The 21,570-nt window shown below is 44.5% G+C and overlaps 1 protein-coding gene across 5 annotated transcripts in view; it reads right to left on the bottom strand.

Moving 5' to 3' along the window:
* Nucleotides 1–21,570, bottom strand: part of MTCL1 (microtubule crosslinking factor 1) — a 552,568-nt gene that overhangs the window by 50,099 nt on the left and 480,899 nt on the right. For all 5 annotated transcript variants that reach the window (XM_078688130.1, XM_078688129.1, XM_078688126.1 and 2 more), the window contains one exon: nt 14,050–14,301. In XM_078688130.1, the coding sequence (XP_078544256.1) occupies nt 14,050–14,301 (252 nt within the window). The remainder of the gene's footprint in view (nt 1–14,049; nt 14,302–21,570) is intronic.

The following is a 21,570-nucleotide window of genomic DNA, read 5'->3' as shown; positions in this document are numbered from 1 at the left end:
GGACGAGGATACGTGAACAAGATGGAGAACGAGGAACTGTCAGGTAGGAGATCATGTGCCCACAGTCTGGGGAGGTGGGGGGGGGGGGGTGGGATGCCTAGCTCTGATTGCGCAGGAAGAAAAGTGCAAACTGGTCGGCTCACTGGGCCGGCCCTTGGAACCCAGGGCCTCCCCACAGACGCGTGAGCCAGAGGGAGCAGCAGAGGGCAGAGCCTGCCATGCACGCCGTGGAACAGGCAGAGAATGTATACAAAGGTAAGCCTATAAAGGATAAGAGGGGTAAAGAATGGGAAATGTGCAGGAGAGGCTGCAGAAAGACATTGCATTCCTTGCTCGTTTTCAATCGCACTTAATTGGCAGATGACTCCCATCCCAATATCCAATGATCTGGGCCTACAATAAATAACTAAAGTGTTCTGAGAATTGTAGTCAGAATTCACGTCAAAGGAAGTGTGGACTAATTCTATACAACAGTAGTTCATAGAAGCAGAAGCGCGGCTTGGTTCTCTAATGACTTCCGCTAGAGGCTGGGGCGTTTATAAAGTTTTGCAATAGACTGCGTCAAGCCCGTGAAGACTCACTGGAGGCTAGACTCTGGCAAGAAATCCAGAAAAGTCATGCCAGCCATAAATATCGGCTCCACCTGGAGCACAGCTTACAATTACTTGGTATTAAGGATTTTTAGGGAACAAACCCCCCCAGGCTGCATTAAAGCTAGCCATCAAGAAGAGTGCCAGGTTGTGGTCCTTTCACTCAGACAGGGCAACGCTGTCAAAAAGGAAACACGCCTGGGCAGTAATCACTAACTTTAACCCAGGAGTAGAATCCCTTCATCTATCAAGCACCACAGCACTTTACCTGAAACGAAAGTTCCTGGCACTGAGGTTGGGTGAATGGCCTTTTTTGAAAAATCTTCCAGAATGGCGCCGGTAAGACAGCCACACCCAATGCAGGCTGTGTGGTTACCACACCCAGGGGTTGGAACACAGTCTGTTTATGCCCAACAATGCTTACTTCTAGACGCTTATTATTGCGAGAAGAATGGATAAGACTTGGAATTCGAACTTGCCGCCAAGCCATAATAGCAGCCCTAAACCCGGATAATGTAAAGCTGAATATCGGGTTAACAAAATTTGTAACTAAAGCATTAAGCCAGTTGGAAGTTATCAAGGCCTCCAACCCTGTCCCATTAGAGCCAAAGGAAACTTCATTATTGGACACACCAACACCTTGTTGGCTACTAACAAATTGTTGATTTGTACCTGGTCCGCAACACTTATAACAGAAGTTAAGAAGCCAAGTAGAGTTTTACCCAAAACGTTACCCCTACAATTTAAAAAAAAGTATCAATTTTATGAACACGATGCACTTTTCTACCAAGTGGAGACAGGAGCAGAGGTCAGCAGGCCAGGAAGGCTGTCAGCCAGAATCACACCGCAAGCCCTAGAAACACATGTACCCGGGCCTTATCACTTCACTCTCCTGAGAACCCCTATCTGAAGAATTAATGACGTAGATGTTAATCCTAAAGCAACAAGGGCAGGGTTTAAGGGGGCCCTGACCCTCCAGGTCTGTGATCCGGTAGAAAAAGGAGAGCCAAAAGCCGAGATGGTCCCCATCGGGCCTTCTAGTCAGGTTCTTAGTTGTAACTGGTCGAATGCTTAAGAGTGTAAAGCGGTAAGGTAATGCCAGAGATTTAGTTCCATTTATATTTCAAATGTTTTACTTGTTCTTGCAATCGCTATTTCAGACATATACAATGAAAGAGAGTTCAGATTGAGAATATTGTATTGTATTGTAATTGCATTTATATAGCGCTTACCACCCCTGACGAGGCGTCGAAGCGCTTTTTCGGCGGGTAGCACGCTACTCCGGGATCCATAGAGGATTAGTGTTGAATTAGTATAGTGAAACATGCAAGTACATTTTAAGTGGTGGATAGGTTAGTCAGTTATTTGGATTTGCAATGATAGCAGAAGAATAGAGGAGGACAAAGGTTTGTATTTATTTATCACTCGCTTGTTGACACATGCTATTCAGGAAGCCTATAAAGGATTAGTGGTGAATTAATATGGTGAAATATGAGGTAATTTCAGTGGTGGATATTAGTTTGTTACTTGGAGTGAGAAGGATAGCGAATGGATAAAAGGGGAAGAAAGATTTGCATTCATATAGCACTTGTTACCCCTGATGGGTGTTGAAGCGCATTTCTGGCGAGTAGCACGCCACTCCGGAACCCATAAAGGATTAGTGTTGAAAATTAGTATAATATAAATATGAAGTAATTTGAGTAGTAGATATGTTATTCAGTTATTTGGGCAGTATATTAGTATAGTTGAATATGGAATATGGAATTTGAGAAGTGAACATGTTAGTCTGTTAATTTTGATTGAAAAGGATAGTGGAGGGATAAAAGAGTGAAGGATTTTTTTAACGTCTTAGCAGTAGGAAGAGGCTTTTGGATGAGTAAAAAGGAGTTTTGGAGGGAAGGAGTCAGAGGGGAGAGTTTAGAAAGGTTTGTTTTAGGGGATCGGTGTAGTAAAAAGAGGTGTCTTAAAAGAGGCGTGTGTTAAAGGCGGAAGGGGAAGTGGTGCAGCATGTGGGTCATGTCGTAATGTTCTAAATTGTCCAATGGATGAGAGGCGGTTAGAAGAGAGGTGCTGTATTGCTGTATCTGTGTTAGGTGAGGTGGAAGAGTGAAAGCTTGGCATTGGAGTTTGTTCCTTTGTGTGCTTTGAAAGGTGGGAAAAGTATGTATTTTGTGATGGTAAGTGTTGCGCTCTGAAGATCTTGTTGTGCTGGTGTGTGTGATATGTTTTGCTTTTGAGGTGTGGTGAAAAGGGGTGCTGATGTATATGTTTCATGCACCTGATTTGGTTGTGTAGTATTGTTTGTGAGAGGAGGTTGTGATGTAGAGAGGGTGGTGATGTGTTTAGGAGTAGAGTGTATGTTGTGTGTAGGAGGGAATGAAGTGGAGGTGAAAGTGTTTATCTTAGACTGGTTTGTTTCAAGAGTTACAAAGTGTGGTGGTGTGCAGTGTGTTGTGTGTTAGTGTTATTATGGTAGAAGGGAGAGGAGGGTGTTTGTTGGACAACTGATGGAAGGATCATTATATGTTTGTTAGTGATAAAAGGTGGACTATTAGGTGTAATTACAGCAGGGAGAGTGTGTCTGAGTGGGATGTAGTTATGTATGGTGTTGATTGGTGTTGTGTTAGTGATGAGTGTATTGGTTAGTGGTATAGGATAGAGCTGTGTACTGTTTGTGGGTGATGGTGGATATGTGTGGTAGTTGGGATAGTAGGGTGTGTAGATGTGGTTTGGTTGGGTTGGTGGTGCATGCTGGTACATTAATCTGTGCATAGTGTTGTGCGTGGTGTATATTTGGTGTGAGTGTGTTGCTCTGTTTGTGGTTGTGGATTGTGTGGGCTGGGTATTGTTAAATGAGAAAAAGGGCAGCATTTCTGGCCCGAGTCCCGACCAGTCTCGAACAGGCTCAAACAGGCAACTACCCTTGTCCTCTCCGCCCTTAACAGGCTCAAACAGGCAACTGCCCTTGTCCTCTCCGCCCTTAACATGCTCAAACAGGCAACTACCCTTGTCCTCTCCGCCCTTAACAGGCAACTACCCTTGTCCTCTCCGCCCTTAACATGCTCAAACAGGCAACTACCCTTGTCCTCTCCGCCCTTAGCCTCGACGCCCGGGCTGAGACGCCCTAAGCCTGGCCTTTTTTGTAGCCCTAGTATTCAGGTGACCCCTTTAGCCAATGGGAACCCTAGCCTAACACTATCCAATCACAACACTAGCCCTAACATCTAGAACCAATAGGAGACCAGGACCTTGCAGCCAATCTTAGCCCTAGTCCAAGCACCCAATCAGTTCAAAAACCCTGATCTCTACGTTCAATAAAGGCCTTAGCCCTACCACTAGTCCCAACCCAAGTCCAAGCAGCCAATGGTACAGGTAGCCCTAGTCCCTACATCCAATAGAAAGCCTAACGCTACTCTTAGTCCCACATCTGGTCCAACAACCAATCACACCAGAAGCCCTAAATAGCTACTTCCAATTAAAGGTCTAACCCTAGCCCTAGTCCCACCCTACTCCCAACAACCAATAACATAAGAAGCCCTAGCCCCTACTTCCAATTGAAATCCTAATCCTAGCCCTAGTCCCAACCCTACAATGATTGAACCACAGACCAAAAAACCAATCAGAACCCTCAAATACCCAACCAATGAGGACATTAACCCTAACCCAATAAAAACACCAGATACAACCACCAATCAGTGTACACATGTGCCAACCACTAGCAAACCATATAGGTCACAGCGACCTCAGACAAGGTTTGCTGGCCAGGGAGTTGGAAGCTGCTTCTCCTGTTCAGCATCTCCTAGGAGACAGACAGGCTCAATTCACAACTTTGGACTTCTGCAGGTAAAGGCTTCACTAACTCTAAATCTAACAATACTGTTTGAATAAAGCTGGACTCCCACTGCTGGCCAAAAAACGAAGTGCACAGGCCCCAGTAAATAAACAGCTCACAGAAGCACCCTCTGATGTAGAAAATCCCTGTTGCTGTGGGGGAGGCAGGGGGGCTGGGGGTGCACTGTTTTAGCACACAGGTCTAAGCATAGAGCAAAGGAGAAATTTGGAGGGAAAACAGATTTGTCACCAAGGAATGAGAGGGACAAACTACAGAGGTTGGACTGCAAATACCACAATTCAACACACTAAATGGAGACAATCATGGGCAGGGAAAACCACAAATTTAAAACACAACACAGGTGATAAAATATGCAATTACAGGCAGGCATAGCCCTTCTCTGGCTTCTGAACCATTTACAGTCACAACTCCTCGTTTCCTTTCACCTTGTGTGTGCCTCGGGACAAGATGGCAGCGCGCTGGCATCCCTCTTCTCGGTTCACTTGCACTCACGGTATTACAGCACACACATAGAAAAGTTAATTTTGCATTGCGTATGGATATCGGCTGCCTAAATATTTGGCACTGAATGTAATTTATATGGACAAAACTTGCAATCCCTGTATATCATTATCAGATTAATATGGTGTTATGTGATGGCTGTGAAATGCAAGTTTTTTTTAACGTATCTGCGTGGCAGGAGATATAAGGTTGGGAATTTGTTACACCCAATAGCCCCTTAAGTCTGAATACATAGTTCGAACAATACATTTGTGAAGCTATAGTGCAATGTCAATGGTTTGTCAGTTTGTGTTTGTGATATTAAAAACCCAGACACCAATTAGCTTGTCTGTAGGTATGTAGCAGCAAAAATGGTTATTGTCAAAATGACTTTGGGAAGACTTAGTCAGCCTTGCAGTGATTCGAACATCTAACTCACTGATCACTGCAACATTCGCTCAACCCCCTGAGCTAAGGGGAGGTGCTTGCTTTTTGCCCTGAATTTCAGTCTTTTGAGGTCAGCAGGTGCATGCATGGCTGCACAAAAGTGGCAGGAGAGGATGAACACATTGCTTTCTCAAATATGCTTGAGAATGCACCATTTGCTCCCATTTTTTTCAAAATTTGCTCATGGGACTTCCCGAATCCCCCCCATATAATGGACGGGCTCGCTCGCTCCGCTTGTCTGCCACCGAGCACTTATCCCACACTTTCACGCCCCACCACTTTCAAATGTCACCAGACGCCCCTGGATCCGACAGTGGATGTTTTGAAGTGATGCTTGGAATAACAGGCTGTGGAAAGAGGCGCAAACAAGCGCTTCCCAGAGGAGAAGCATCAAACAGTTTCATCTCTATGGTGCTCCCCCGGGGTGCAAGACTTCGACCTCTTCTGATGGAAAACTCTGGCATGGAATACTTGGTAGAGACTGCCTTATTAAAATGATTATCTGATGTATGCGAGTGCGAAATGTGATAAATAAAGATCTTCTCCAGGAACTAGGTTCGTCTGGTAGGGGAGTGGGAAGGGAGGGGGAAACCAAGAAAATAATCACACACTTCAAACGCTGCCAACGTAGTCACTTCCGCTTCTACATATTTTGCATACTTACATCTGAGCAGATGTTTCTAGTTCGCTTTTGCTTCGCAGTTCTAAAACAGCTTTCGTGAAATTATCAGAAATACTGTATCTTTGCTCCCAAATTTTTTTTTTTTGCATTGTGTTCTTAATTTCTGTCCATCGAATTTTCACACATTCTTGCCCTTTCACCTCTGTTTCTGTATCTTAGTTTTGTATTTTGTGTGCATGTATAGCTCAAAGTTTCACTGCAATAGCCCCAAGGTGGCTTAAAAGAAGAACTGAACCTCACGATTTTCATCTGCTCCCAGAACATGAGGCGATTGATGACCTTCCAAAGGACTTGGAATAAAGTGTCCTTGAGCGTTCTTACTTCTCAGTGGCATCACTGGAACTAGTGTGATTTCTTCTGGTTCGACGGGAAAACAAAACTAGCTCTGGTACAGTCACCCCCACAATGCATGGTGCGAGTGAGTGTACAGATAAAGTCTGATTCCTTTATTGGGTTTTAGATGGAAGAAAGCTTCACTGATTCTCGATCACCAAAAATAAATCCAAATGGTAAACATTAAAGCACAGTTTTCAAGACTTACTGGCTGAGAGCTTGTAAGGCTGCATCGGGTAGCCCTACGCGACTATATGCATACGCACCACCCACCTTGCAGGCCATTGTGGAGAAGTGTGGCTCAGTGGTTAGAGGCGGAAGACCCGGAAGCTGAGATCGACCGTGGACCAGGGTTCGATTCCCCGCCTCGGCGGGTCTCGGGCCCAAAATTCCACGGCCTCGACAATTCTCGCTCTGGTGCCTACTCAACTCACGGGGTCACACTCTGCGACTCTGGGCAATAGCTTGCTTAATCTCCACTACGGCCTCTCGCGGCGGGATGCCTGGCTTTCACCTTGTGGACACCCTGCCGGGGTTTCTCACAGGGGAATACCAGGACGGGTTCCCTAAGCAAGCGCCGGGACGCTTACGGGCAGCTGTGCGCTTTACAAGTCCAACACATTTACATTTACATTTGGGAAGTACAACAACCAAGGTTACCTCCCTGGACTGGTACTCCTGGTACACTTTATTGCCCAGTGCAAGGCCCAGGGCAAAAGAGCTAGACATTTTGATTTTTATCAGTGAATACTTCTTTTGGTTCAACTGTTTTTTACGTTTTTTTAGGAAAACCTTACCAAATGTGTAATACCATCACCAGTTGACCTTCTACCAACTCATCAGCTTGGCGGACTCCCTTCCACAGGTCCTTCAAAGGCCTCTCTGCAAACTGGCTTCAACACCCCATCCACCCCCCTCATCCCTCGCCAGAAAGCAATAGGGAGCCCATTCAGCACTCGCACGTTCTCTGTAGGGGTCGATGCCATAGTCATCTCATAAGGAAATCATTGGTATTGAGGTCCTGCCTGCTGCTCGTTCAGTAGAAGAGTAGGAAATTGTGCTTGCCTGGAGTGATAATACTTAGTACTTCCAAGTACCCTGACATGTGAGTACTCTAACCCCCCTGGATGGATATTCCAAGAGCAAAGCTCCAAACTGGTCAAATCCTCTGGCAGACCGCTCTACTACTGCTGTTAATGCCTCCGTCTCTAATGGGTGCCAGATGAGGCAAGCCCAGGAGCCTGGCATTTCTCCTGTCCTCCACTGTGCTCTGTTCCTTGCTTGGAAGGTAATAGAAGCTGCCACTATTTTTCCAAGCTCCACAGCTACAGTGTCATTTGGGATGAAAGGCCTAAAATAATCACAACAGAGGTGCAATCCGGACGTTGAACATCACATCTACGACACCTAAAACTTCATTCCAATAGTGCTCCACTTGTAAGCATCTCCAGAACATATGGAGCAAAGTACATTATCCTCCAAAGCCCCACCAAATTTAATCCGCGGTTACTGTCCCATTTGTGTCTCTCACAATAAAGTATCAGCCCAATTACAATTTAAGCAGAGCTTCTCTTCCACTGATGTATCTTGTTTTAAAAGTCCTAACTAAGAGTTCTGCTCACTCCTTGGATGGTAATGACAAGAATGAAAAGAAAGGGTATTTCTTTTTGAACGTGTCTTAATCACCAGATCACAAATGTCTGACACCAGTCTTGCATCTTCTCTCCTGTACAGGAGGCAGGATTCGTACAGAAATAGTTCCCATAGTGGATCATTTCTTTACTGGATGAATATTTATTTTAGGGTGTGTCACAAAGAAGTGCTCAGACTCAAAATCCTACAAAAATGTGTAGATTGGGGACTAGAAGAAATTGGTCCTGAATTCACTAAAAAAAAACTACCCAGCTAACATCCCAGGACAAGGTAGAACCGCACAACTTGAAAATCAACGTTGAGCCCTCCATCATCACGGAAAAGAATCACTGTGAAAACACCACACTTTAATCACCCTAATGTTTAATGTCCTTTTCCTGGCAATTCCCAGAGAGAGTCAATTCACTCTGGCTCCAAGCACGATCGCCGAGATGGAGCTAGCAGTGTGCTGAACTAGAGCAGCAGCACTGCTTTGGCTGGTCTCCTATTCTTTTCATATCTTGAAGAAAACATTTGCAACTCAACAGTGATCAAGGAGAGCCATTCATTTCAAGAGTAAGCTTGAAAGAGAGTGTAGTACCCACAGGATACAAGGCACCATTTGGGATTAGAACCCATTTATCTTTATCAACATGCTTCTCAGATTCATTGATAGATGTCCAAATTTAGCTGATAGGTTCATGGCTGAACTGTTTTCTCTGCGAGTCTGGTCCTCAAGTAGTGGCTGCTCCGAAGTATTGGAATTCCCTGCCAGAGGCTCGACATATGGAGATATTACTTCTTAAAATTTAGGAAAGTCCTTAAAACGTGACTTTTCCTCTGTAAGGCATCTGATGCCCATTTTACTTTGTTGGTACTTGTGGCGTGCTGTGTTGTGTTGCCAGTCAACGCCATTAAGCTTTGGCATAAGTATGCTTTTTAAGTTAAAATAAAATAGCATTTTATCTTGCGCCATGAAACCAATCGGTGTAAGTGCGCTGTACAAATCATTCTTAACATTAACATCTGGGTAACTACTTAGATACCAGAGGTTTCCTGCGTTAATTCCAAGAGAATTATATTCGCATCTTCTCCAAAAGATGAAAAGATTGGCTGAGAGAGAAAAATGCTTTGATATATATATATATATATATATATATATATTTCACCAAATGCCAAACAGCGGATTTAGAGGTCACACAACAGCTTGCCAGCCATCCGGCCTTTCCCCTTTCACACTCGCTCCCAATCCTGGTAAAATAACAGCTGCCAACGCGTTTCAAAGCTTGCGCTTCTTCTTCGGGGCATGAATTCACAGGCAACACGGACTTGTTACGTTATTTAAATTGAGCCTTTTATTACCTTTTCGGCCCCCTAGTGGGCCGCGCTCATTCCTGCATTAACTTTAAGCATTTTGGAACCTGTAGTCCTGCAACGAGTAATTATCTTCCCTAAGTGGGTGTGTTGCTCCATGAAAATTATTTCAAAATTAATCTCCTTCAGTAGGAACCAGTCCTTGGGGGCAAGTGCGTATTTATTCTCGGCTCACTGTGCTGCTTCCAGGCATCGAACAGTTCCAGCCCGCAGCCTCACCTCGTACAAACGGTGATGGTGCTCCTCAGCGTGGTAAAGGCAGCCACGCACAAAATGTTTCACCAAATGCCAAACAGCGGATTTAGAGGTCACACAACAGCTTGCCAGCCATCCGGCCTTTCCCACTCGCTCCCAATCCTGGTAAAATAACAGCTGCCAACGCGTTTCAAAGCTTGCGCTTCTTCTTCGGGGCATGAATTCACAGGCAACACGGACTCGTTACGTTATTTAAATTGAGCCTTTTATTACCTTTTCGGCCCCCTAGTGGCCACGCTCATTCCTGCATTAACTTTAAGCATTTTGGAACCTGTAGTCCTGCAACGAGTAATTATCTTCCCTAAGTGGGTGTGTTGCTCCATGAAAATTATTTCAAAATTAATCTCCTTCAGTAGGAACCAGTCCTTGGGGGCAAGTGCGTATTTATTCTCGGCTCACTGTGCTGCTTCCAGGCATCGAACAGTTCCAGCCCGCAGCCTCACCTCGTACAAACGGTGATGGTGCTCCTCAGCGTGGTAAAGGCAGCCACGCACAAAATGTTTCACGAAATGCCAAACAGCGGATTTAGAGGTCACACAACAGCTTGCCAGCCATCCGGAGATTAATTTTGAAATAATTTTCATGGAGCAACACACCCACTTAGGGAAGATAATTACTCGTTGCAGGACTACAGGTTCCAAAATGCTTAAAGTTAATGCAGGAATGAGCGCGGCCCACTAGGGGGCCGAAAAGGTAATAAAAGGCTCAATTTAAATAACGTAACGAGTCCGTGTTGCCTGTGAATTCATGCCCCGAAGAAGAAGCGCAAGCTTTGAAACGCGTTGGCAGCTGTTATTTTACCAGGATTGGGAGCGAGTGTGAAAGGGGAAAGGCCGGATGGCTGGCAAGCTGTTGTGTGACCTCTAAATCCGCTGTTTGGCATTTGGTGAAACATTTTGTGCGTGGCTGCCTTTACCACGCTGAGGAGCACCATCACCGTTTGTACGAGGTGAGGCTGCGGGCTGGAACTGTTCGATGCCTGGAAGCAGCACAGTGAGCCGAGAATAAATACGCACTTGCCCCCAAGGACTGGTTCCTACTGAAGGAGATTAATTTTGAAATAATTTTCATGGAGCAACACACCCACTTAGGGAAGATAATTACTCGTTGCAGGACTACAGGTTCCAAAATGCTTAAAGTTAATGCAGGAATGAGCGCGGCCCACTAGGGGGCCGAAAAGGTAATAAAAGGCTCAATTTAAATAACGTAACGAGTCCGTGTTGCCTGTGAATTCATGCCCCGAAGAAGAAGCGCAAGCTTTGAAACGCGTTGGCAGCTGTTATTTTACCAGGATTGGGAGCGAGTGTGAAAGGGGAAAGGCCGGATGGCTGGCAAGCTGTTGTGTGACCTCTAAATCCGCTGTTTGGCATTTGGTGAAACATATATATGTCGGCCTCAGGCTGTAGCCTTGCGGCAGGTCAATAGGAGGTGGTACTATACCCAACCCAACGTATGACCTGTGCAGGGAAGTGTGGGTGAGTAGGTCTGCTAGGACTTAGACCTTTGACCATCAGGTCACACATACATTAGTTCAGTGCAGTGATCACTTTACTCCTTTCCACCACCTTATTGGCTTCACATATGCCCAGATCTAGTATATAGTACTATGGATTGATCTTCAAGACAGCAACTAGCGCCGAAGGTTTGAGCAGGAGATCCAGGACAACGAGTGTATTCACCCAAGGGAATCATGGGAAACTTTTCAGCAGGTACACTGGAGGAGTAGACCAGAAGAAGACTGCAATGTTTCCATTTGATTGGTCTACAAAAATAAGGACCAACTTTAAGCCAGCGCTTAACGTGGCCGTGGTTGCAGGTCTTGGGTGCTGGGAGTACCATCAGACTGACCCAGAGCAGCAGAGAGAGAAAGACAAAACAAGGAGAAACAAGGAAGACGAGAAAGAAAAGATGCTAAAACGAAGAAAGAAGGGAAGAAAATGAGCTTTAAAGAATAATATAAAGAGACATTAAGGATAGGGAGGTGGAAGAGAGGCGGGAGGTGGAAGAGAGGCATGAGGTGGAATCAAGAGGAAGCAGCGGAGCTATTCATCAGCTGCAGCATTTGTCAACGCCTGCGGAGGACTCCTGAGAAAAGCTTTAGGGCCATGCATTTATTATTCTGTTAATTATGAATATTATTAAGTCCATAAATTAAGCCCGGCTTAAAGCTATAGTTGAAAGGGGGGGGGGGTGCAGCGTTCAGGAAGTGAACGGAAATGTTAATCCCAGCAATCAGGCCATACATCCCAAGAGAAAGTTTATGATCAAGTAAAACAGCATTGGGGAGAACTGATGATCTGAAATAGCTCTTCTTCACAGTTCATACATGTGTAACACAACCGGCCGCTCTCCTGTGGTAATATGCAAGAACCCGGTTTTTAAAATTTGGTAGAAATTGTCAGAACGCAGGAAATCTACAAACAATGTATTGAAAAGGAATTAATGGTTCTTATAAAGGGAGAGAGAACAGGTTTACAAACATTTTATTTAAAATATAAATGAGGTAATTTAAAAGGCTACGTGTTCTCTAACTAGAGCAAGATCGAAGTCTGAGGGCAAACTATAAACTCCGACTATAACATTGCTTATTAGACATTAATTAGATTAATCTAACAGCATCCTCTGAATTAAACCGCCAAGGGCCTCATGCTGAATGGACTAATTGTGTGCGTAAATTATGCACCAGGAAAATAAAAGTGCTGCAGGCCACATGCATTGCCTCTTGCAATGTTTCTTCCATTTTTTTCTGCATCCATTAATTCATTTTTAGATATGTTTCACATAAAATGTTTTCCTTTAAAAACTAGGAAATTGCCGCTGTTGATGTTTATTTTTCAAGAAATTACACATGACAGACCCCCGAACAATATAATTGAAGTCTAAACAGGATTGTAGAGCTTCCTGGTAGCCATTTAGGGAACCCAAACAGCTAGTTGTTTGAAACCAGTAGGTGCTGAGAATGTTGACTAGCTTCCAGAGGCCATCAGGATCCTGAATGAGTAGGGTTTATGTCCATCATGTAACCACACTTGGTACTGGGCGGAATATTCTAAGGGCTCAAGTCACAAAGATCTTGCTCTGAGTAAGTGTGACTACTCTGGTAGTAGTCCTGAACTCCAGGACTTAGCCAGGAGCAATACAACTGAATCAAAGACTTCAATCTCAAGAAATTTAAGAAACCATTGGAACTGTAGCTTTTGTACACTCTTTTCTTGCTGTATAGCATACCACAAAGAAACCACCTTCATCAGGCACACTGCGTGGATTTTTTTTTATTTTGTGCTTCCATGGTTGGGGCTACTGTGCTATATTTGTGCCAACAGAATTGCAAACAAAACAACAAATTGTAATACATCAACTACATGGACAGTCACACCAACCAAGCCAATAATTCATCTACATTTTAGAACCATTAATTGTTTGGTTCTACTCACTACAGCACAAGCATATTCCCCTGCCTGGAAGAGTGATCCTGGAAGAGTGATTACAGCTGCTTCAAAGGCTGCACCTAACACTGAATCACAGGATTATTGGAATAAAAGGTCCCGCTTTAGAACATTCTAAAAGTAAACTTTCTTTGACTGATTCTTTTAAAAAGTTTGTAAATTTGCACATGTAGTTTTACTCTTATGTGAAGATTTACAAGTTTTTTAAACTATAATTCTTTAGAGACGATTTTCTGAAAAGCCGCAAAAGCGCAACATTCAAGCAGCAACTCCAATAAAACGCTCATGAATTCCTTAATACATTCATGTGAAGACATTACCAAATGCGTAATCGCAAATGCTGTACAAACAAACAGGGGAAAATGCTTTTGTGTTAGTGTAATTGCACATTTAAAAAACTATCTGCCCAGGGAAAGTATTTTTCCTTATAAAGAAACGCCATCACCTGTACCCTGGACAGTTTTGGGGGTTGTTCCCTTACTGTTGTCACCCAGGAAAGAGAGTTACTCATGTCCTTGACAGAAGTAAGTGTCTGACTATTTTCTGGTTCGGAATGGTTTTAGAAAAAGATTGTGAATTACCACAAATAAATAGGTTTATGAGTGATTTCAAATATTTAGGAGCACCCACTACCCACACCTGGTAGGAAATGTAGTCCCATGAAAATCAATGCACATATCATTCTTTTTATGAGTGCATATAATATTCTTTCTCGATGTATACTGACTAATTAAACATTGTTGTGTTGATGTCAAAATTAGATATACAGCTCCACCATGTGGTGGACTGTCACTAGTGCCGGTGCTAACAATTAAGTGCCAGTGCAGAGCACAGGAAACCACAGGCTCAAATTAAGCACAGATCAGCAACCAACTACCATACATGTAAAAAGTACATTAGCCTAGCCCTGCTAACACTATCAATAGATTTACAAAATATAGGGAACAGCCATCTTACCTGCTCAATCCTGCGCAGGAGATCCTTCTTTTGCTGCTCCCAGTCACGCCTTTCTCGCCTGTAGTGGTCCATGATCTCCCCTTTCTCGCGGTTCCAGTTCTTCTCGGTGTGCTGGACCTTCCATCGCAAGTCCATGGTCAGGCTGTGGTTCTCCGCGAGCAGCCTCTTGTGCTCTTCCCGCTCACGTTTGAATGCCGCCTTGAGCTCCATGGGGCCGGTCTCCGCCAGTGCATTTTCACTCCTTCCTTCAAACTGGCATTATAAAAAATAAAAAAAGACAAACAAACAGGAGACTTGTTAATACTTCCTTGCTGGATCTGAAACATGCCCTTTGAAGAGATTTTCAAACATAAAACACATACACAAACACACATGATGCACAAACTGATGCTTTTGGAGGTAGACTGCATGGCTAGATCACCCTAATCTCTTTCTGTAAACCACAGGCCACATTTAATTGACTTTTGCATGTAATCAATAACTAATATTGATGTGAACAAATGGCTCACAATCGTTTACTTTTGCTTTAAGGGACCCAGTAAAGCACATTGCAACGTGCTGTCAATGTACATACATAATTCATTGTACGAAGCAAAATCTCTGCTAAACAAACACCAGTATTGAGTACACGTGGAGTAGTGTGGCTCACTGGTTAGAGGCGGCAGGCCTGAGAGCAGAAGTCAGCCTGGGACCAGGGTTCAATTCCCGACGCGGCAGGGTCGTGGACCTTGGTCAGCGGACTCGATAATTCTCGCTTCAGTGCTTACTCTAATCAGGGGTTCCACTCGGCAACTCTGGGCATTAGCTTGCCTAATCTCCACAACGGCCCCACCAATTCCGGGGATGCCTGGCTCCACCTTGGGGACTCCCAGCAAGGGACCATCCCACAGGGAAAGCCAGGACGGGTTCCCCAGAGTTATACAGCGCCGGGACGCCCCGTTGCTGGGGCAGCTGTGCGCTTTACAAGTATACTACATTTACATTTACATTTTACTCCATATAGAGGTGGTGATAGTGCGGGACTGCCTAAACTGCCTATCTGAAATGCGCTGCAGCCATGCCAGTGCACCCGCGACTCATTTGTAAAAAAAAAAAAAGCATACCATCTTGCAGAGTGAAGGTATGGCAAGGTGCATCATGGGTCATCACAGTGTAGAGGCAACCTCCACCCCACACTTCCTGCCCTTTATGATTTGCCTAGAGCTTGTATTGCCTCTTCACAAGGCCGCAGGTTTGGGGTATTCATATACAAATACTAGAGTACATATGGATTATGATGCCACCTGCATTGGAGCCCCAGGAAAAGTGGCAATTTCTGGAGCAATGATCTGATGCAGAACTTTTTTACTATTACAGTGGTGCTTAAGGATTAGTGGGGCATATAAATATTTTAGGGCCCCCTGCTTGGAACCTGGTGCACCCCCTCCAAAAATCATTTTTATTTTGTTAATTAATGATTTAGTGAAATTGAGAATTGCATTTACTAGGTCACACATTTTAAAATAAACTTTGCAGGGATGTAATCATTACTGTGTCCTATGTCCACTAGGTTCTCTCTCAATGCAGGCCCGGCAGCACCTTTGACAAACTTCTTGGAAGGAGGCACAAAGGGACTGTGCACCACATAGATCCACAAACCCACTTAAAGTAAATTCACAAAGCCATTGTGCAAATATGTCCAGTACAACTGGTGCTATACAAATTTGTGTGACTGGTGGCAAGCCGGCCAGTGATGAGTTCTTGTAGGAAATGTCAATAATTTGCCTCTAACCCTTATGTATATGGAGTTAGTGCACTATATTGCACGGTTGGCTGTCTAATGCATGAAGAACTAGTGCAGGGGCCCAGAAGGGACAGAAGGGTGTAGTGCAATATTTAGGAGAAAAGTGTAAGTCCTTATGGGGCAATCCTCTTATCACTGATGCACGAGAAGCAATAATGGACCTTGGAGAAAAGAAAACCATTGCCCTCTCTTTACCCTGTATAGGGTTGAGGGCCATTCTTCTGTACGTACTGGTGTTACGTAACAGGCACTTTCATTTGGCTTATTCCGATTTCAAAACCAAAATGTATCAAGGACTGGCACCAGGGTAGGACTAGGAACCCAAAGCACCCCTGGCAATTTTGACTGACCAGGCCCCCCCCCACCTGCAGTTGTTATTGGGGGCTGATATAGCAGCAGCACTGAAAAACCGGCCCCCAGTAACAAAACCAGTAACCACCGCTCCAAATTAGACCACCACCTTTCCAGCCTCTCCGGAAAACCCCTGATACCCGCTATGGTAAGTCCTACTTTGCACCGCAACATGTACGTAGTGGCAAATGCATGCACAAGCTTTGATCCGGGACGAATCGCCATGCTAGTCTACAACATGGCCTTAAGAAAGCAAGGCAGATGCTTCATGGTTCAATCAAGTATGGAACAGTGACAATCATATGAGTGGAGTAATTCTTCTGCCTGCTATTTTATTAGTATGCTGTAGGGTAGCTCTTCATGCCAAAGGTGCTACAGATCAGGACAGCGCGTCCTCGACAGTGACAAATGAATCGTGCCACGTGGAGCTGAACACAGATTTATAATTGAAAAGCTGAGATACTGAAAATATATGCGGTGCTAATTAGCTCCAAGATCTGCTTTCAAAGAGCATGTACCCAGTCAGACAGATATTTGTGTAGCTAAGGAACACCTATTTTAATGTGAATTTTTAATAAAACGTTTCATCCTACCGAGTGACGTGGCAGCGAGGTTGCGGACACAGTTTACTGAGGCTCCGGCAGCAAAAAAATGAGAAGGGCTCCTGATCTAAAGCAACTGCAACTGCAGGGGTCATATAAAAGTAGGGCTTGTGAAGATACTTGTACCATGATCTTTTTCATACCCCAGTTGTTTGTAAATCTACCTGCGCCGTGCACTTTTTTTAAGCAGACAACTGGCTATATATATCTACTTGTACCTTTTGACCAGCCAAATGCTTTTATATCTACATGTACTGTGCCTTAGACCCACCAGTTGCTTACAAATCTAATTGTACAGTCATCTTTTTCACCCTCCAGCCTCTTGTAAATATACTTGTACCATGCCTTTCTGCACCCACCAATTGCTTGTAAATTTACCTGTACAGATATTTTTGCCCCTCCTCAGTTACTTGTAAATCTACTTGTACAAAGACCCCAAAATTGCCCCATGGTACTTTGTTTGCGACATTTCTCCTCTCATTCAACATGATGGGAAATACAATGATATGTGGTAGCGACTCAACCAATCATTTGCCATCTTGTCTGTACAATAATATCTCTTCTCTAAAGTCTGACAGTAATGCCCATCAAAAAATTGACAGGCTTAGCAACAAAAGTATAACTACCACATAACATTGAAGCACAGGCACGGGCTGTCTAATTGACTGGTTAATTACACTTCTGTAGCACACTGTACATACACATTCATGAGATGCTGGATGCCTGAAGAGAGTGTAAACTGACAATGTATAGAAAAATAGAAAGTATTTAAGAGAACCGAAATGTTTGCATTGCACAAGTATTCCTTATTCTGTGGCACAAATAAGCCATTAATGGAGAGAGGGAAGGTGGTGGAGATAAGAGGCCCATCCCCACTGATAAGGTTATTCTTATGTTGATGAGGCTGTATGTGCCTGGTCCCTTCTTCCATGAGTGCAACAGTTAGCACACCTGCTATGAGCTAGCTTTCATGACCAAAGCCCGGGAGGTGGTGGCATCTTAGGTTAGCACCCTGACCGAATATTGGGAATCTCGGGCACACATGTGAGCCCTCCAGGAGTTTAATTTGAGAAGCTTTGGGCACTCCATTGGGTGTCAATGCTCTTAAGTGCATTCTGAAGTTTTAACGTGCAAGACTTTCTCTGCTTGCGCCACAACACTAAGGGCGGAAGGGGGTGCGGGAAAGGATAACCCATTAGGTCCCTGCATTGTACCAGCCAACCGCAGCAAAGAGCCATGGGTTGGGCGGGATTACTCACACATACAAAGTGTCACCTGCCAAAGTACTCACCCAGGAGACTGCACATATTTGAGAGTATAGGTGTGTTACCGGATTATTCCATGCTCTCACCTTCTCTCAGGCTTCAGAAACGTGGTTGGTAAATAGCATCTTGAAATGAGAGTGGTTGTTTAGTGCTCATGAAAGGTGACAGAGTGCACTGGAAATCAAATTCCTGGATACCTCCATCAGATCACTACAAGGAGAACAGCTGCAGGACATATATTCTTCCACATGGTACTGCCAGCACACTTCTACAGCCACTATAGTGTTCTCATTGCTGGCCTAACTTCAAGGAGAAATCCTAGCTCACAGAACAATTTCAGCAGTGGTCCGTGCAGGTAAGCGCAGTGGGGCAAGAGGTGATGTGGAATAGGATTAGTTTATTTAATTTTTACCTATTCCGTCGTCTGTCGACTTCCCCTCGCTCCTGGCCTGCCCCGGCTCACCGCGCTTAACTATCTATCTTCACGGAAATGCAAAGTCTCTAGAGCATTACACAAGATTGTCTGTTGGAAAGTGATTCCTATTGGAAGGTCCTTTGGTTCAGAAACATTGCTTCCAAATTCTAGCCTTGCTGACACCACCGCTTAATTTGTACCTGTGATTGTAGACAGTGAGAGCAAGGGTACTCATTACTGTGGACAGGACTTATTTTTCATCATCAGACTTTGAGCCAGAGCAAGGGACAGAGGTAAAAAGCAGGGATGCCAAAGAACCTGCAAGAATGAGGTAAAAAGACAGGGGCAGGCTGGTGGCAGAAAGATGCACGGGGTGGAGTGAACACTTAGCAACCTTTGTATTCAGCAACCCGGCATTCAGCAGTGTCGGGAAAGGGATCCTACAAAAAACTTTTTTTTTTTTAAATTTTTTTTTTTAACTATTTAAGCATTTTTTTAGGGCTTGATCATGAACCCAAATACCCTTTTAGGGGGATGTCTTAGGAATGTTCTGTGTATTACACTGGTGCGCTTAGTAGGGTTCAAAGAAATTAACAGGTCAGGTTCTTTGTGCTTATAGAAAGAAAGGATTAGCCCAACTTGTGGGATTGAGTCTAGCTTGAGCCGGGTACACACAATACAGTGAGTGTCGATAGCCCTCCCGCTACCTTGAGTGCAGCACGTGATGCATCTGGTGGCAACTGTAGATGAGTTAACCGTAGCTCGCGCTGTCAAGAGGCTAAAAGCCAGCTCTATTTAAATAGAAGTACATAGATACATTTGATTTATAATCAATGTTATTTTTAATCTTCACTGAGAGACAAAAGCCAGTCTCCGCGGGAAACATCCTTTACAACGCAACTTTTACCACACAGTGCCTTTACGATGCAACTTTTACAACGCAAACCATTACAAGCATTGCGCTGGGGGGCGCTCTAGGATAGGGAATAGGTTTAATTTACTGTCCAACACCTTCCCTACTATCCACGGGGACTGGAGTTGGAATAGTAAATTAAACTATTCACTATCCACGCCCCAAAGCACTATGCGTTGTAATGGTATGCGTTGTAAAAACCACGTTGTAAAAGCATGCGATGTAAAAGCATGCGTTGTAATGTCATACATCCAGTCTCCGCTCTCCTCCGAGTACAAGAAAGAAGGGATTGTGCACAAGGGGAGTCATTCGCCATTTTCATGACGTGCTGTTTTGCAGCGCGTGCACTGCGCATTCTGTTAATGGAAGCCTGGAGACAGCATCTGAAACCGCAGAGAGGGAATGGAAGGAGAACATTATTGTGGAAATGCTGCAGTGAATCAGGTTTCTTTTGGTGGGAGTAATGCAACCCTGGTTTCTTCAATCTGGAAAACGACTCCCTCAGGGGGAATGCCGGGTTGTGGCAGTAACCTTTACAGGAGCAGGCATGTTACGTCTGTAGGGTGAGTGGTAACGTGGTCACGTCATTGACTTGCTGACATGAATGGACCTTCTCATATCTTACCCCGGTAAAGAAAAAAGAGAAGAGGCGGAGGTAAGTGGGAACCCCCATAAGCCACTCCAAAGAAACAGATAGGCGGTGGGCTCCTGATGCAAAAACATCTGAGTCGCAGCCCACCCCCTTCACTCAATGCTGTGCAGCTCATCGTCCCACTCTAGTTTTAAGTCTTAAACAAAGAAAGGAGGATGAGAGGTACGACAAAAAACAAAGGAATAAGGTAGGGAATTAAAAAACATGTTCGGTGGAAGAACTCACCAAGCAAACTCGGGCACAAAAAGTGAAACACTGAATATTGTGCTGTGAGATATCACAGAATCTCCAAAATTCAATGACCGGTGATCTATGTGACACTTCCAAATTTCGTGTTAGACAGATTTCCTGACATTTTCTGAATTTTGCATTATACAGTTCTGCATATTTTTTTGCATGCTGAAGATTGGTTCTCACAGAAAGTGTTTTTCCAAGCCACAGTTTTTGCTTAAACGAGATTAAAATGGGAATAAGGTGCACAATGTTGCACGCCCTATGCCAAAAGTCACTAACAAGGAAACCTGTGGCTTTTACTATGATGAAGATCAAGCCTGAAGCAGGGACTATCCTTGCACAAGGAGTGACGTTCCACCCAGTACACTATCTCAATGATCAGGGCTGATAGCTCGAACTTGTAAACTGCAGTGTGTCACCCAGTAATTGCCATTAGACGTCATCTGATTGGACCTGCTCTCAAACCTTTTTTCTACAACTACAGCTCAGTGCTGAGTTGAGATGGTGTGATAATCAGCACAGCCACGGAATTTACCAGCCCGAGTCTCAACGCTTACACAGAGCGATGATATCCAGTTCTTGGGTCTACGACGAGGCTATCCATCCAGTAGAGATCCACCCCATCCCAGTCCTAGCTGAACGGACAACCACTTACACCAGTTCCACATGCCAGGGTGCAGCAGTGCCAGAATCCCACCGATCTGTTCTAGTCATTCATCTAAAGATTTACCTGGGTGTAGCCTTCGACCTCGGCATTCATTCCAGGCAGAAAGGATAGAGTGACCTCCCCTACTTCCAAGGGCCTTGGAAATGGCCTGCAGGTGCACCACATTCCTCTGCAAACCAACCCAGGCATGAGACCTTGTCTCCATGCACACACCATGGATATAGCTCATTCCCTAGAAAAGAGGTTCTGGCAGTAACAATAGGCTACGAATATCCCTCGTTCCTTAGGGAAGAGGTACCGACAGTAACAATAGGGCACAAATATCCCTCATTCCCTACGGAAGAGGGCCTGACAGTAACAATAGGCCACGAATATCCCTCGTTCCTTAGGGAAGAGGTCCCGACAGTAACAATAGGCCACGAATATCCCTCATTCCCTACGGAGGAGGGCCCGACAGTAACTTTAGGCCACGAATATCCATCATTCCCTAGGGAAGAGGTCCTGACAGTAACAATAGGCCACGAATAGCACTCGCTCCTTAAGGAAGAGGTCCCGACAGTAACATTAGGCCACAAATATCCCTCATTCCTTAGGGAAGAGGTCCCAACAGTAACAATAGGCCACGAATATCCCTCATTC

This window comes from Lissotriton helveticus, chromosome 4_1 (genome assembly GCF_964261635.1).
Source record: "Lissotriton helveticus chromosome 4_1, aLisHel1.1, whole genome shotgun sequence".
NCBI lineage: Eukaryota > Metazoa > Chordata > Amphibia > Caudata > Salamandridae > Lissotriton > Lissotriton helveticus.
The sequence above is the reverse complement of the archived record's forward strand: the minus strand, read 5'-3'. Positions and strand labels throughout refer to the sequence as shown.